General features: G+C 44.7%; 1 protein-coding gene across 1 annotated transcript; it reads right to left on the bottom strand.

The window, feature by feature from the left end:
- Positions 1 to 10,075: 10,075 nt before the first annotated feature.
- prlh2r (prolactin releasing hormone 2 receptor) lies at positions 10,076 to 11,200 on the bottom strand. Its single transcript, XM_070877872.1, has one exon. It carries the CDS (start codon positions 11,198 to 11,200, stop codon positions 10,076 to 10,078), a length of 1,125 nt encoding a protein of 374 aa, XP_070733973.1.
- Positions 11,201 to 16,298: the final 5,098 nt, after the last annotated feature.

Here is a 16,298-nt window from a genome sequence, read left to right as displayed (position 1 = left end):
CCATTTCAGCCGTTATGCCCTCTATTGCTTCAGCAGTGTCATTAACTATCTTTTCCAGTACCCTCTCTAGGTTACGTAATTCATCCATCATACGTCCTATCCCGAATGGGAGCATCATGACCCCAAATAGCCTCTCTACCGGGGTAAGATCTCGTCTTAGTCGACCTGTTGTCTGTACTTTTGCCAAATTACGTACCCGTCTGACAAAAGGGACCACATATCCCAAATAACAGGACCCCCTCCAGTTCTGAGGCAACCAGGGGTAGGCCTTGTGCCCACACACAAAATAAGTGCCATTGTATGCTGTTAGATTCAATCCCAATCTCTCTCTCAGCCCCCGTCGCCACCTAATCTTAGGGTCCCAGTCCTAGCTACTTGTCTGTTTCGCTGGCTATTATGTTCCACCTGGCGAGGTTAAAGCATCCTGCTGCAAAACCTGTTTCCTCACCGGTCAGGTTTCTAGTGAAACAAATGTCAGCGGTGGGCCTTCCAATTCCTGAGGTGTTGGTCAAAACCAGGAACGGGGTCGTACCGACCTATTGTATTCCGGCTGGTACCATCCGTCAATGCATCAAAAAGGTAACCCCCCGATCTCCACGTTTCTTTATCCCCACTCTGGTTCCAAGTATCATTTACTTCCCCTGTACCGTTTTGTCGCATTACCCACTCTGCTACTTCTGAAATGTTTAGGGAGATTGACCTCAAAGGGATGCCTCCTTTGCTATGTATGGGGATGTGCGAACATACCCAGCAACTGGAAAAGTTCTCATTTTGCGCATAAACACAAGACATGTACAAAAAGGTATTTACATGTAACTCTCGTTTCGATCTAGCTAGCAGGCCGGACCTAACACGAACTATGATAATTGCACCGATCGCAATCGCACAGATCGCAATATATAGTTTCATCTTATTACTCTATAATTAACAAATAGTCAAAGGCAAAATGGCCGTATGGCTTGCTTGAAGAATCTCTCGCTGTCAATCTGTAAATAGACAAACAACAACAACTAATACGTGTGCTAAACGGCTGGTTCAAAAACCTTAAGCTGGGTCCAATGCTTCCATTGTCCGTTCCCTTTAACATCGATGCAGGCACAAGTGTCCCTGCTGATTATAACCTCATACGGTCCTTTTTGGGACAACCCCGGTTTTCCCGAGAGGACCCTTACCATAACGCGACTTCCTGCCAACGGGACTTCAGGGAGCTTTGTAAGCTCTGCTTCCGCGTCTCTTTCTTCCTGATTGTCCCTAACTAATTTACGCATCCCTTTTAATTGAGTACTTAGTTCCAAAACATACCGTTTTATTTTGTCTTTTAATGGGCCTACATCGGTCCCCCCTGTTATGATGTTCTCTGGTAATTAGTTCATAAGGAATTAATCCGGTTGTCCGGTTTGTCGTGGCTCTTAACTTCATCAATATAATGGGTAATACTTCTGTCCACGTTTTTCCTGACGTTTGCAGGGCCTTTGCCAGGGCGTTCTTAAGGTTACGGTTCATGCGCTCTACCATTCCAGAACTCTGCGAGTGGCAGGGGATGTGGAATTTTTGTTTTATGCCCATCAGCTGGCATATTGTTTTTACAATTTTTCCGGTGAAGTGGGTGCCTTGGTCGGAATCTATCTGAAGAGGCACTCCCCATCGGGGAATCACCTGCTCGGTCAATATCCTTGCCACTGTTGAGGCAGTGCAATCACGTGTGGGGAAAGCTTCCACCCATCGGGTAAATTGATCTATTGTGCGCACGTAACGCATCGATGGCAATATTTAGCAATATCTCTCCCCATCCCTTCCCACCACCAATCTCTCCCAAGACTCCCGGTCATGGCCTCTCATCCTGAATGAGACAGGCCATGATGCAACTCCAATAAGGTATTCTGTATGCATTCAGGCGCCATTACCTTGTCGTTTCGTCTCCAAACGTTATCCTTCCCTTGCGTTGTGCCCTGCTTTGTCCACATACCTATTTCCTCCTCAGAAGTGTCCTGGTGTAGTTTCTCAATACTTATCTGTTCGTCTCGGGGCCCAGCGGCACTGACTTAATTTTAATAATTTAAAATCATTATCAACGGAGAGTGTTTTTTTTTACCTCTTCAAATTCTTTTTTTTTCAATTAAACCAATATCTTTTTCACAGCTGATATCAACTGGTATTTAGTAAGTTATGTCTTTATAAATCGCAAACACCCTTTCTCCCCCATGCTGTCATATAATCGTGTACTACCCCGAATGCATATCTATTGTCCGTATAGATATTAACAATCTTATTTTCCGATAATTCCAGTGCCCGGGTAAGGGCTACCAGTTCTGCCACTTGAGCTGACGACCCCCCATTAATTGGCCCTGATTCAATTGTCTCTAGATCCTGGTTAACTACGGCCCATCCGGGACGAGGTAGTCCCTCTACGTATTTTCGTGAGCCGTCCACAAACAAGGTTTGTTCTGCGGTTTGAAGGGGGGCGTCTTTTATTCTATCCTCTTCCATATCCTCACATACCTCTTCACAAAAGTGGTTCCCCTTCACCCATCATACCTTCTGCGGGGTTGTTTCCTACATCCCTAATTATGGTTACCGCTTTGTTGGGTGTTAAGAGGACTGCTTCCCACTTTGCCCGTCTCATATTAGATACGGTTCTCAGTTTTCCTGTGTTTAACATTTCTACCAATGTGTGTTTAGTGTGGAGAATGATGTTTCCAGTCATCACCACAGGCTCGCTTAATTTTTACCGCCCAAGCTGCGCAATCTAGCGCGGCTATACATCTGGATAACCCAGTCACCACCGGGCTTTCGGTGGTAGAGTAATAGGCTATAGGTCTCCTTTTATCAGGGATAAAGTTCCGGCTGTAATTAAAGAGGCCCAGTACCTTTCTCACCCCCCCTTACCGTTACTGATCTAGACATGTCCTTGACAACCTTTTTCCTATCCGAGGGCATTTCTTTCAGCCCCTTGAGAGGCAGTACCCTAGGTACAGGACCTGGGATTTCCCTACCTGGGCCTTTTTGGGGAGTTAGTGGTGCTAACTGTTTCTTTTAAGAAACCCTTTTCCACTAGCCCTTTTACTATTTCTACAACCGCTGTTCTAGCTTCAGGTCTTATAGGGTATTGTGGCAAGTCCCCCTTTTCTGCCCTCCTCCTGTTCCTGTGGCAGAGATCTTTTCCTGCTTTATCTTTTTCTTTTCTAAACTGCTAAAGCTTACTGTTTTAGCCTTTTTCAAAAGTCCCTTTTACACCTTCACAGATAGCTCACCACTCGCCCAGGAGTTTGACCTAATCCCTGAAGGTATTTCTAAATTTAAAACTCTTTTTTTTTACTGAGCTAGAAGCTTTCGTGTCAAGGTTTTACACAAAGGAAAATGGGAGCGTTTTACAAGGCATTCTTTATCTCATTCCTGGACTAAATTTATGTCTTTCAACGCAATTGCATTCTTTTTTTTTTACTACCGGGACCATGTATTTTTATCTTTTACTCAACAAACCTATCCTTTGTGCATTTCCTAGCTCCGTAACTTATCATCCGAATGTAATACCATAAGGTTCACAGTTTCTTAAACTTCCCACATACAGGACAACACTACGAAGGGTTAAAAAAAAAAATTCACTCTGGAAAGAGTGGGTGGAGCTAAAACAGGCAGGCAACTCCACACCTTCTTAAAACAGGCTTTCATTCATTCCACAGTCAAAATTACTCGAGTACTCTCTTCATTCAAAATAGACACTCACAAAAGTCTCTCTTCATTCAACAAAGCTTATGTCTGGATCCATATGTCATTTAAGATAGTCACTATCAGCTTTTTTTATGGCATTACGTAATTACGCAAGTTACAATTAATGATAGGAATTAATTAATGACCCGGGCAGCCCGCGTTTTACATTCCCTTCCTTACCTTCCATGTTCGCCAGTCTCGGACGTTTCCCTTTGTTTCTGTAATACTCACGGCCACGACTACTCTGTGGAGACCCTTTGTCTTCGCAACAAAGCTAGCGTGTTTCCTTACCACCGGAGTTTTCGGCTCTAGGTTGGAGTGATCAGTTCCCTTCCGCACCGACCTTATTTACTAAAGGGACAACTCAAACTGGTTAGTCAGCCTCTTCCTGCTATCTCTTTACTCGTATCTTATACACTATCCCGTCGTGCCCGTACACCTCTCTTTTCAGTCTCTAACACCAGATTCCAGACACTGTCTTAAGTGATCACGTCTGATCAGACAGTATCCTGTCGTGATGCCATTTTGTTGTGGAAAAATATTTCCGAGACTGTATAATATATAAAGAGAGATTTATTAAATCAGAGACAAAGCTTTGGGAGAAGTGTTAAAGACCCCTGTCTTTGAACCATCTTCTCAAATTGGTATCTGCAGTGAAATCCTTTTATCTTACAAATTACGTCACTTTACAACACATGCTTTAGCACTACAAAGCTGTTACTATCGAAGGCTAAGCTTTTGATATACAATCAAATATATGTCCAAAAATCCGCTCCAACATGCTCCCTTTTGAAGAAAAAATTCTGTTCCAAAGTGAAACTGTTCTAACTGACTAGAACTGCAGAAAAAAAAATGTGGAGAATTGCGATTTCTAAGATAGTCCGTTCTCCACCAGTTGCTCCTAAAAATCAGGTGCAAATCATGTGGAAACTTGGGCCCATAGATTCCACATCATCCAAACTAATGTCCATTCTAACTATTGCATTAATCACTTCTTTAACCAGCAATGCTATCCCACCTCCTTTTCCTTTTATTCTATCCTTCCTGAATGTTGAATACCCCTGGATGTTGAGTTCCCAGCCCTGATCATCCTGGAGCCATGTCTCCATAATTCCAATCACATCATATTTGTTAACATCTATTTGCACAGTTAATTCATCCACCTTATTACGGGTACTCCTTGCATTAAGACACAAAGCCTTTTTTTAACACCATTTTTCCTTTTAGAATTTTACTGTACAGTGGCCCTTTTTGTTTTTTGTCTTGGGTTTCTCTGCCCTCCACTTTTCCTCATCTCCTTTCTGTCTTTTGCTTTTGTCTCCTTTTTGTTTCCCTCTGTCTCCCTGCATTGATTCCCATCCCCCTGCTATATTAGTTTAACTCCTCCCCAACAGCACTAGCAAACACTCCCCCTGGGACATTGGTTCCGGTCCTGCCCAGGTGCAGACCGTCCGGTTTGTACTGGTCCCACCTCCCCCAGAACCGGTTCCAATGCCCCAGGAATTTGAATCCCTCCCTGCTGCACCACTGCTCAAGCCACGTATTCATCTGCGCTATCCTGCGATTCCTACTCTGACTAGCACGTGGCACTGGTAGCAATCCCAAGATTACTACTTTTGAGGTCCTACTTTTTAATTTAGCCGCTAGCTCCTTAAATTCGTTTCATAGGACCTCATCCCTTTTTTTACTTATGTCGTTGGTGCCAATGTGCACCACGACAACTGGCTGTTCTCCCTCCTTTTTTAGAATGTCCTGCACCCGCTCAGAGACATCCTTGACCCTTGCACCAGGGAGGCAACATACCATCCTGGAGTCTCGGTTGCGGCCGCAGAAATGCCTGTCTATTCCCCTCACCATCGAATCCCCTATCACTATCGCTCTCCCACTCTTTTTCCTCCCCTCCTGTTCAACAGAGCCAGCCACAGTGCCATGAACTTGGCTGCTGCTGCCCTCCCCTGATGAGTCATCCCCCTCAACAGTACTCAAAACAGTGTATCTGTTTTGCAGGGGGATGACCACAGGGGACCCCTGCACTACCTTCCTTGCACTGTTCTCCCTGCTGGTCTTCCATTCCCTATCTGGCTGTGGACCCTTCACCTGCGGTAAGACCAACTCGCTACACGTGCTAGTCACGTCATTCTCAGCATTGTGGATGCTCCAGAGTGAATCCACCCTCAGTTCCAACTCCGCAACGCGGTCCGTCAGGAGCTGGAGGAGGATACACTTCCCGCACACGTAGTCGTCAGGAACACTGGAGTCATCCCTGAGTTCCCACATGGTACAGGAGGAGCATAACACGCGACCGAGCTGTCCTGTCATGACTTAACCCTTAGATAGGCAACAACAATGCTAAAGTTTATTCACTGTTATAGAAGAGAAGAAAGAAAAACTACTCACCAATCACCAGCCAATCACTTACCCTCTTGGCTGTGACATCACCTTTCTGTTTCTTTCTACTTCTTTTTTGCCTTCTCCCTGTAGCTGCACAAGTACGCCTCTCGCTGCCGCTGGGCCTTTTATATGCCTCCGACCCCGGACTCACGCCTCACCAACTGCCGCCGCCTCTCGCTGCCGCTGGGCCTTTTATAGGCCTCCGACCCCGATCTCTTGCCACATATCACACAGCTACGTGCACATTTACAACCTGGGTTCAAATGGGACTGACGGGCTGTAAGGAGGAGCCTATGAGGAATGGATTTGGGTAGTCTTAAAATAATCGCTGGTGGGCCTGGGTGTACAGAAAAGAAACCCCCCCAGAATCTATGACTAAGTTTGTAATCTCATTCAGAGAGGCCACAGGATAGAGATATTGGAAATGTGCTTTGGTGAGGCTGGGAAACCTTTGGTTCGGGGGCTGTAATAGAGCACCTAGTGGACTACTGTAGTAATGCAACTACTGCAGTAAATACAATAATAAAGGATCATGTGACAAGGTCACATGATGACAGTTGGAGGAGCCATGTTGTCGCCTGTGTTTGTTGGCGATGTGGTAAGAATATATCCCAGGGGCAGAGTAGAGGCAGCTTTAGTCTGCATCATGCGTGATCCGAGAGTGCTTGATACTGCTAGCAGGTGCATGAAACAAAAGTCTTCTGTTCCTCAGCTCTAAAATCGCTCACCTCAATCGGCACAACATTTATTTAAAAATTGTTTAAAAAGTATAAATGACAGAAACAGCCCATTCAGCCCAACTGGTCCATGCCAGTGTTTATGCTCCACACGAGCCTCCTCCCATCATACTTCATCTCACCCTATCAACATATCCTTCTATTCCTTTCTCCCTCATATACTTGTCTAGTTTCCCTTTAACGGCATCTATGCTATTTGCCTCAACCACTTTGTGTGGTAGCGAGTTCCACATTCTAACTACTCTCTGGAGAAAATACGTTTGTCCTGAATTCCTTATTGGATTTATTGGTGACTATCTTATATTTATGGGTCCTAGCTTTGGACCCCCCCACAAGTGGAAAGATCTGCTCTACATCTACCCTATCAAACCCCTTCATAATTTTAAATACTCCATCAGGTATCAATCGAAGCTAAAAGCAAACTTTATTTTATTTGCCTCTTCTATTTTAGCGACAGATCTAATTGTGGCTGAATGATATGTTGTGAGCAGACAGGCAGAATGATTCTTGGTTCCATTACATCTTTAGTCCATGTTTAATTGGTAATGCAACAAAGTAAACACAACAGCAATAATCACTGATGCACCTCAAACTACAGAGTGAACGACTTTGAATGAACTTATACAGACAGGTCCTAGTTGGAGGGTCCCTTCTTCTGTAGTGTTTACAATAGAGTAGGTTCCTCAGATCTTAACATTTGGATAAAATGCATGATCACGGGTCCAATATTGTATTCAAAAATTAATCTCTTAGTCTGGACAGTAGATTGAATTGTCAAGATGCAAATGTTTATTTCTTGTCAATCCTGGGTTCGGTTGCCAACTCTGGTTGGACATAATCCTGGAGGTTTCATCACGTGACCCTCCTGCCTCCAAATGCTCCGCCCCCACACCCTCGCCATTGGTCACACGACCTGTCCATCCTCATGGTCCACCAGCTGCCTACGCCAATCAGAAAGTGAATAGACTCTTCACTACCTGATTCAATGTTTCTCCACTGTCAGTCATACAGCCTTTATTCCCATGTCCGATATGTTTGTAACTAATAAACAAAAGTGTTCAAATAATTTTAATGAGGAACACATTTATTTGCCCCAGGATTTTTCCCCCGGGTTTTGCTCACAGCAGTGTCCAGAAGATTAGTCTGTAATTCCCGGAGACTCCAGGACAATCCTGTAGTTTGGCAACCAATGCTCCACTGAATATATATTTTGTTGAATGCACGGCCCCTTTAAGGGGCTGCGTAGCCATGCGCGAAACTTAACATTTGAAAATGCAGTCCCAGGCTGCATGGGACCTGCAGCTTAGAGAGTACGTTGTTGGCAACCCCAAGCCTGGGATGTCAGGTGGACGGAGCTATGTCCCAGCGCCGGGCCCAAGATCTCAGGATGTCCTGTCCAACCCAAAGGTTTTCCTTTCATGTGTTTTATACGTACATAAGATATAGGAGCAGAAGTAGGCCATTTGGCCCCTCGAGCCTGCTCCGCCATTCAATAAAATTATGGCTGATCTGATCTTTGGGCTCAGCTCTACTTCCCCGCCTGCTCCCCATAACCTTTGACTCCCTTATAATTTAAAAATCTGTCTATCCCCACCTTAAATATATTCAATGACCCAGCCTCCACAGCTCTCTGGAGTAGAGAATTCCACAGATTAACAACCCTCTGAGAGAAGAAATTCCTCCTCATCTCTATTTTAAATGGGCGACCCCTTATTCTGAAACTATGCCCCCTAGTTCTAGATTCCCCCTCGAGGGGAAACATCCTCTCTGCATCTACCCTGTTAAGCCCCCTCATAATCTTATATGTTTCAATAAAGATCACCTCTCATTCTTCTAAACTCCAATGAGTATAGGCCCAACCTGCTCAACCTTTCTTCATAAGACAACCCCTTCGTCTCAGGAATCAACCAAGTGAACCTTCTCTGAACTGCCTCCAATGCAAGTATATCCCTCCTTAAATAAGGAGACCAAAACTGTACGCAGTACTCCAGGTGTGGTCTGACACACAGTCCGGCACAAACATTCCAGTTCAGAAACCCAAGCGTGCAGGGAGTTTTACTCGGAGGTGTTTAGACCCAGCTCTTTCTGTCTTTGTTTGTTGACTGGGCAGCTGACTGTCATTTGGGTCGTAGTGTATGGCATGATCTGTTTCTCTTCCTTCCTCAATCCAAAATAAAGTTTGTCAAAGCAAGCTGTGAATTCTGGAAATGTCCTTTTCACTTCCAATTCATAGGTAAGTCTGACACATCCCCTTGTCTTTCCAGCAGGGCCATTCAGGGGCGATGTCAGGAAACACTTCTTCACACAAAGGGTAGTGGAAATTTGGAACTCTTTCCCCCAAAAAGCTGTTGAGGCTGGAGGATAATGTAAAAACTGAGATTGATAGATTTGTGTTGGGCAAGGGTATTAAGAGATATGGAACCAAGGAGGGTAGATGGAGTTAAAATACAGATCATTCATGATCTAGTTGATTGGTGGAACAGACTCAAAGGGCTGAATGGTCTCCTCCGTCTAACCTCTCCCTGGTCCTATGTTCCTATGTTTAACTTCTTCAATTTATGCCAATCTTCTTATAATCGCCACTCTGTAGGATTTTCTCCAGCTCTTTGTTTGATCTTTCAGTCCTTAGAGAGCCTCCTCTGACCTGACTGTGCCAGTTCAGGTAAAGGGCCCAAACCTTGCTCTTTCAACCATTTCTAGCATTGTCCATTTTCATTTAAGAATTGGGCAGCGTTCTGCTGAGAATTTACATGGAGAAAAAGTAATGAAAACACCTCCCGGCATGGCTAAGTAGCCTCTGTCCTTTAGAACGCTGTTTTCATTTCGACGTTTGGTTGCTGTTTGCCTCTTGGGTTGGTGTCCAAAAGCCAACTTTCTGCTTTTAAGTGGATTATCTGGAAATTTCTGAAATATGAACTGGTTTTCAACATAAATGGTCAATTTTTCACCTCTCCATCACATGACGGGGTGCAGGTAATTATTTTGATTATCAGCGTGCCAAATTTCAGAGTTCAGTCCAATATTTTCAACCCAGATCCCCATGCTATGCTGGCTCGGTCAGTAGCCTTACCCTTGGCTAGGGGTTGCGTTGAGTGGGGCGGGGGATTGATTCAATGCTATAGCTTCTGCAAAGTTGGATCCATTCAACTTGACTTATGGTCCGCCAGGACAGGTCAATCCTTGGGTTCTTGGCGGGAGGCACCAGCCGGTTTGCTTTTCGGCATTGTGTCTCGGTAGACTCAGTGGGAAAGAGACGCATCTGTTGCCCGTCCAGCGAGGACAAGCTGTTCTATTTCAGAGAATTTCTTCTTTAAGTTGCTGCCGATGACCATGGGCGCATCTTGCAAAGTGCCGGTGTTCAAGCGGGATGTTTGGCTGGACATGGTGCTGCTCGCCCGCTTCTTGTTGCGGGACAGGAGGTTTCTCAGCTGGAGCCGGAACCTGTCGTGGAGAGAGGCGTAGATGAAGGGGTTGTAACAGGCGGAGCTCATGGCGACCAGGTGACAGGACATCTGGACCACGTTGAGGTACCTCTTGTCTATGATGTCGATGTCAATGTCCCGTAACAGGTTGACCGTCTGCAGAGGCGCCCAGCAGAGGGCAAAGGACAGGACGGAGATGGCGAGCATCCAGAAGGTCCTCCTCTTCTTCTTCGACCACTTCTCACTGCTGCACGAGGCCGCTCCCGGGATGCACCTCTTCTTCAGGTGGCAGGATATGGCGCAGTAGGAGATGGAGACCGCGCAGAGCGGGAGCATGTAGGATAGCACCAGCATGGTACATGAGTACAGCAGGCGTTGTCTATCTAGGTTGACCCAGGCCTCTTCACAGATGGCCATATTATACCCAAACTCGTTGATGTCCAAATATGTGGTCTGCAGGGAGGAAGGTATTGAAATGCCAATGGAGACCAGCCAGATGAGTGCAATGATACAGGCACAGGAACGAGGCCTAATTCTCTGACGGATTGGGTATGCCACGACCACGTACCTATCCACAGCTATGGCAGTGAGGGACAAGACAGACACAAAGACAGTGGCAGATTGCATCAGGGTTATAAAGTAGCACATAAAGATTCCAAAAAGCCACCCTTGGCTTTCAAACGCATAGGACACCGTCATTGGGACACAGAAGATGCACATCACCAGGTCCGAGGCGGCCAGGTTACCGATGAGGAAGTTGGTGGTAGTGTGAAGCTTCTTCGTGGCGCAGATGTGAGCCACAAGGAGGAAATTACCAGCACAAGCCACAATTACTAGCACCACGTACAGTGGAATGAAGAGAGGTTTTAACTCAAAGAGGTGGAGAAGTCCCACAAACAAAGGAGCCGTGGTCATGTTGGCCTCTGAACCATTCTGGGCCATGGCTGATGTGGCAGATTCATTCAAGATCAACACAAGCTCACCTGTGTAGAAAAAAACAAAGAATTAAAATGCTGTGAACTGTTCATTGACGCTCATCTACTTTGAAACACTTGGCATCGTTTCTTTCTTTTCTCTCATATTGCTCCCCTACTGCTCCTGAAACGAAGCACAATCCCACCAGAAGCCAAACCCCTCCAGTGCCTCTCCCAAGTGTTTTATTTTATTCATTCTGTGGAGAAGGCCAGCATATATTGTCCATCCCTAGTCACCCTTAAGACGATGGTGGTGGGCCTTCTTCTTGAACCGCTGCAGTCCGTGTGGTGAAGGTTCTCCCACAGTACAGTTGGGGGGTGGGAACGGGGGGGGGAGTTCCAGGATTTTGACCCAGCGACGATGACGGAACATCAATATATGTCTAACATGATCAACAACAACAACAACTTGTATTTAAATAGTGGCTTTAACGTCCCAAGGCGTTTCACAGGAGTATTATGTGATAAAAATTTGTCACCGAGCCACATAAGTAGAAATTACGGCAGGTGACCAAAAGCTTGGTCAAAGAGGTATGTTTTAAAGAGTGTCTTGCAGGAGGAAAGAGACATAGAGAGGCAGAGAGGTTTAGGGAGGGAGTTCCAGGCAACAGAAGGCATGGCCACCGATGGTTGAGTGATTACAATCAGGGATGCTCAGGGGGGCAGAATTAGAGGAGCGCAGACATTTCGGGGGGTTGTGGGGCTGGAGGAGATTACAGAGAGAAAGAGGGGCGAGGCTATGGAGAGATTTGAAAATAAGGATGAGAATGTTGAAATCAAGGCGTTGCTTAACCGGGCGGTATGATGTTCCAACGCACCTGCCACCCTTGCCCTTCTAAGAAGGGTTACTTTCACACAGAGGAATTTGGAGCAGGAGTAGGCCATTTGGCCCCTCGAGCCTGTTGTGCCATTTAATAAGATCATGGCTGATCTGATCTTGGGCTTAGCTCCACTTCCCTGCCCGCTCCCCATAACCCTTTACTCACTTATCGCTCAAAAATCTGTCTGTCTCCGCCTTAAATATATTCAATGACAGCTCTCTGGGGCAGAGAATTCCACAGGTTTACAACTCTCTGAGAGAAGAAATTCCTCCTCATCTCAGTTCTAAATGGGCGACCCCTTATTCTTAAACCATGCTCCCAAGTTCTGGATTCCCCCACGAGTGGAAACATCCTCTCTGCATCTACCTTGTCAAGCCCCCTCAGTATCTTATATGTATCAATAAGATCACCTCTCATTCTTCTAAACTCCAATGAGTAAAGACCCAACCTGCTCATACTTTCTTCATAAGTCAGCCCCTTCATCTCCGGAATTAACCTAGTAGACCTTCTCTAAACTGCCTCCAATGCAAATATATCCTTCCTTAAATAAGGAGAGCAAAACTGTATGCAGTACTCTAGGTGTGGCCTCCCCAATACTCTTGCCTGCTTTTATACTCCATCCCATCTCCATGTAGGTTTGGGAAATGACCATTCTTCCTGGGGTGGGCACCACAGAGGACCTCAAATGATATCCACTCCCATGTGACCAAGAGCAGGAATCCCTCTCACCCTACTCGCCTACCGCAAGGTCACTGAATCCAACGGTCATGTTCCTCCATGGAGATCAACTGGCCCAGCACAGACCAGGGGCCATCCTGATCTATACGACTTAGGTTCACCCCATGCTGTGGATTTATCTATTGAGCAATCAGGTGAGGCCTCTCAGTAGCAGGATTGCAATTTCCAAGGTATTCAGTAGAATCCTAAGAATTCAGAAACACCCTCCAGCTCCACATACCTTCACGGTATTAAAGATACAGATAATACTTTTTATTAAATTTGTATGGACAGAATCATGCAGGGATTTTGAAAGTCCTACAAGAGAGATAGCATGATGGGAGACTCAAAATGTAGGGGCCTTGAAAGTATCCCCTCAGATGTGATGTTAAACCGAGGCCCCATCTGCCCTCTCAGGTGGACGTAAAAGATCCCATGGCAGTATTTCGAAGAAGAGCACGGGAGTTCTCCCTGGTGTCCAGGCCAATATTTATCCCCCAACCAACATCACAACAAAAAACAGATGATCTGGTCATCATCACAATGCTGTTTGTGGGAGCTTGCTGTGCGCAAATTGGCTGCTGCATTTCCTACATTACAACAGTGAATAGACTTCAAAAGTGTAGAGCTGTAAAGCGTTTGGGATGGTCCGAAGTCGTGAAATGTGTTATATAAATGCAATTAATTAATTAATTGTCATATTTTTTCTTTTGTTATATATTGGAACAGGGAATTTCAGACAAACACTTGTCCTGTATCCTGTGGGATAATCTCAAGGCCAGGGTATAGTAGAGAAAATTCTTTGAGATTCATTCAGTTAATATTGCTACTATAGTGCAGACCATATGGAAGGTGCACTGAGTGTGATGAGCAAATAACATTAATGAAATAAGAATAATTTATCACTTTATTTATTACTAACTTGAAAGTGCGGAGATGAAAATTTGTGCAAATTAAGTTAACCTGTTGACAACAACTTCAAAGACATGTTTGTGCAGCCGAATTATTTCTATCTCAAGTATCTTAAAAGTGTTGCGTATAGTGAGAAGATTGAGAAGAATGGAAGAATGAGGGGTGATCTGATCAAGGTTTTTAAAATATTAAAAGCATTCGATAGGGTAGATAGAAAGAAATGATTTCCTCTGGTGGGGGGAGTCCAGAACAAGGAGGATAACCTTAAAGTTAGAGTGATGCTGTTGTGGGGTGATGTCTGGAAGCACCTTTTTGTGTAAAGGGTCGTGGAAATCTGGACCTCTTGGCTAGAGTTAAAAAATAATGGCCTGGAAATCCCAGCCTCCCCGGGTCCATACACAGTTTCTACGGACCCAGGAAGACATCGGAAAAGCCGGTTTTCAGCGCACAATGTGCATACGCTGAAAACCGGCCTTTCCGATCTGTCAAGCTGGAGCTTGACAGATGATCCGCATCTTGGGAGCGAGGACATTTCCTTGGGCAAGATTGTGGGATTTACCCATATCTTGCCCGGCAAATGTCCTCAAAACTCTTGCGCCTGAAAAAGCAGGTGTAAGTTTTTAAAAACATACACAAATATAATAAAATTAAATTAAATAAACACATTTTATTGTTTAAAAACTCTACCCACTAAGGTAAGTTTATTTTTAACCCAAATTGCAAAACTTTTTTAAAAATCGGAAAAATATTGTTTTTTTCTAAGGTATTTATTAATTTAATTTCAATTAATTTTAAATATGTGAGGTCTGTTTTTTATTTTTTATTAGTGTGTTTGTTTTTTTTCCCATTAATAGCAATGAGAACTCGTACATACGGAGTTCCCATTGCTATTAATGGGGAAGCTGTGGAATACAGTACCTGATTGGCTGAGCAGTCACACATGACTGCACCTTCTGCGTGGGAACCCTCCAGACGGGAATGCACTTCGCAGCGCGGGAAGAGAAGGTCTCCCCACCGGAATCGCAGGCTCCTCCCAGACCACCAGGTAATTTCGTAGAAATGTTTCAGGTCGGAGGCAATTGCTCGTGGGCAGCCTCCGACCGCAATTTCAGCCCCAATAGAGATGCCATTACTCTACTAGGTGTATTATATAGGACACCAACAAGTGGGAAAAATACGGTGCAGCAAATTTGCAGAGAAATTACAGAGAGATGCAAGAACTACCGTATAGAGTAGTAATAATAGGGGACTTCAACTATCCTAATTATAAACTAGGAATGTAATAGTGTAAAGAGCAGAGAAGGGGAAGGATTTCTGAAGTGTGTTCAGGCGAGCTTTCTTGCTAAGTATGTTTCCAGCCCATCGAGGAAGGAGGCATTGCTGGATCTGGTTCTGGGGAATGAGGTGGGTCAAGTGGAGCAAGTGTCAGTAGGGGAACATTTAGAAGAAGAAGAATTGCATTTTTTACAGAGCGCCTTTTACGACCACCAGACATCGCAAAGCACTTTACAGCCAATTAAGTACTTTTGGAGTGTAGTCACTGAGAGAACAGAAGTTTAACAGTTTAACGTCTCATCCGAAAGATGGGAACATTGATCATAGTATCATAAGGTTTAGATTAGCTGTGGAAAAGGACAGGGAGCAATCTAAAGTAAAAATACTTAATTGGTGGAAGGCCAATTTCAGTGGGATGAGAATGGATCTGGCCCAGGTAAACTGGGATCAAATATTGGCAGACAAAACTGTAGTGGAACAATGGGCTGCCTTTAAAGAGGAGATGATTCAGGTACAGTCGAGGTACATTCCCACTGGGGGGAAAGGTAGGGCAACTAAAGTCAGAGCTCCCTGGATGACGAAAGAGATAGAGAGTAAGATGAAGCAGAAAAAGAGCACGTTTGACAGATGTCAGGTCGAGAATACATCTGAGAATCAGGCTAAATATAGAAAGGTCAGAGGGGAAGTGACAAAGAAAATAAGAGGGGTAAAGAGAGGATATGAGAATAGAATGGCAGATAACATAAATGGTGATCTAGAAGTCTTCTATAGGCATATAAATGGTAAACGTGTTGTAAGAGGAGGGTGGGGTCGATTAGGGACCAAAACAGAGACCAACACATGGAGGCAGAGGATATGGCTGAGGTACTAAATGAATACTTTGCATCTGTCTTCACCAAGGAAGATGCTGCCATAGACATAGTGAAGGAGGAGGTAGAGGAGATACTGGATGGGACAAAACTTGACAAAGAGAAAGTACTAGAAAGTAGATAGGTCACCAGGACCAGATGGGATACATCCTAGGAAGCTGAGGGAAGTGAAGGAGGAAATCCCAGAGGAATTGGCCATAATCTTCCAATCCTCCTTAAAAACGGGGCTGGTGCCAGAGGATTGGAGAATTGCAAATGTTACACCCTAATTCAAAAAAGGGTGTAAAGATAAAACCAGGAACTACAGGCAGTCAGTTTAACCTCGGTCGTGGGGAAGCTTTTAGAAACAATAATCAGGGACAAAATTAACAGTCACTTGGACAAATGTGGATTAATTAAGGAAAGCCAGCACGGATTTGTTAAAGGCAAATTATGTTTAACCAACTTGATCGAGTCTTTTGATGAGGTAATA

This window comes from Pristiophorus japonicus, chromosome 4 (assembly GCF_044704955.1).
Source record: "Pristiophorus japonicus isolate sPriJap1 chromosome 4, sPriJap1.hap1, whole genome shotgun sequence".
NCBI lineage: Eukaryota > Metazoa > Chordata > Chondrichthyes > Pristiophoridae > Pristiophorus > Pristiophorus japonicus.
The sequence above is the reverse complement of the archived record's forward strand: the minus strand, read 5'-3'. Positions and strand labels throughout refer to the sequence as shown.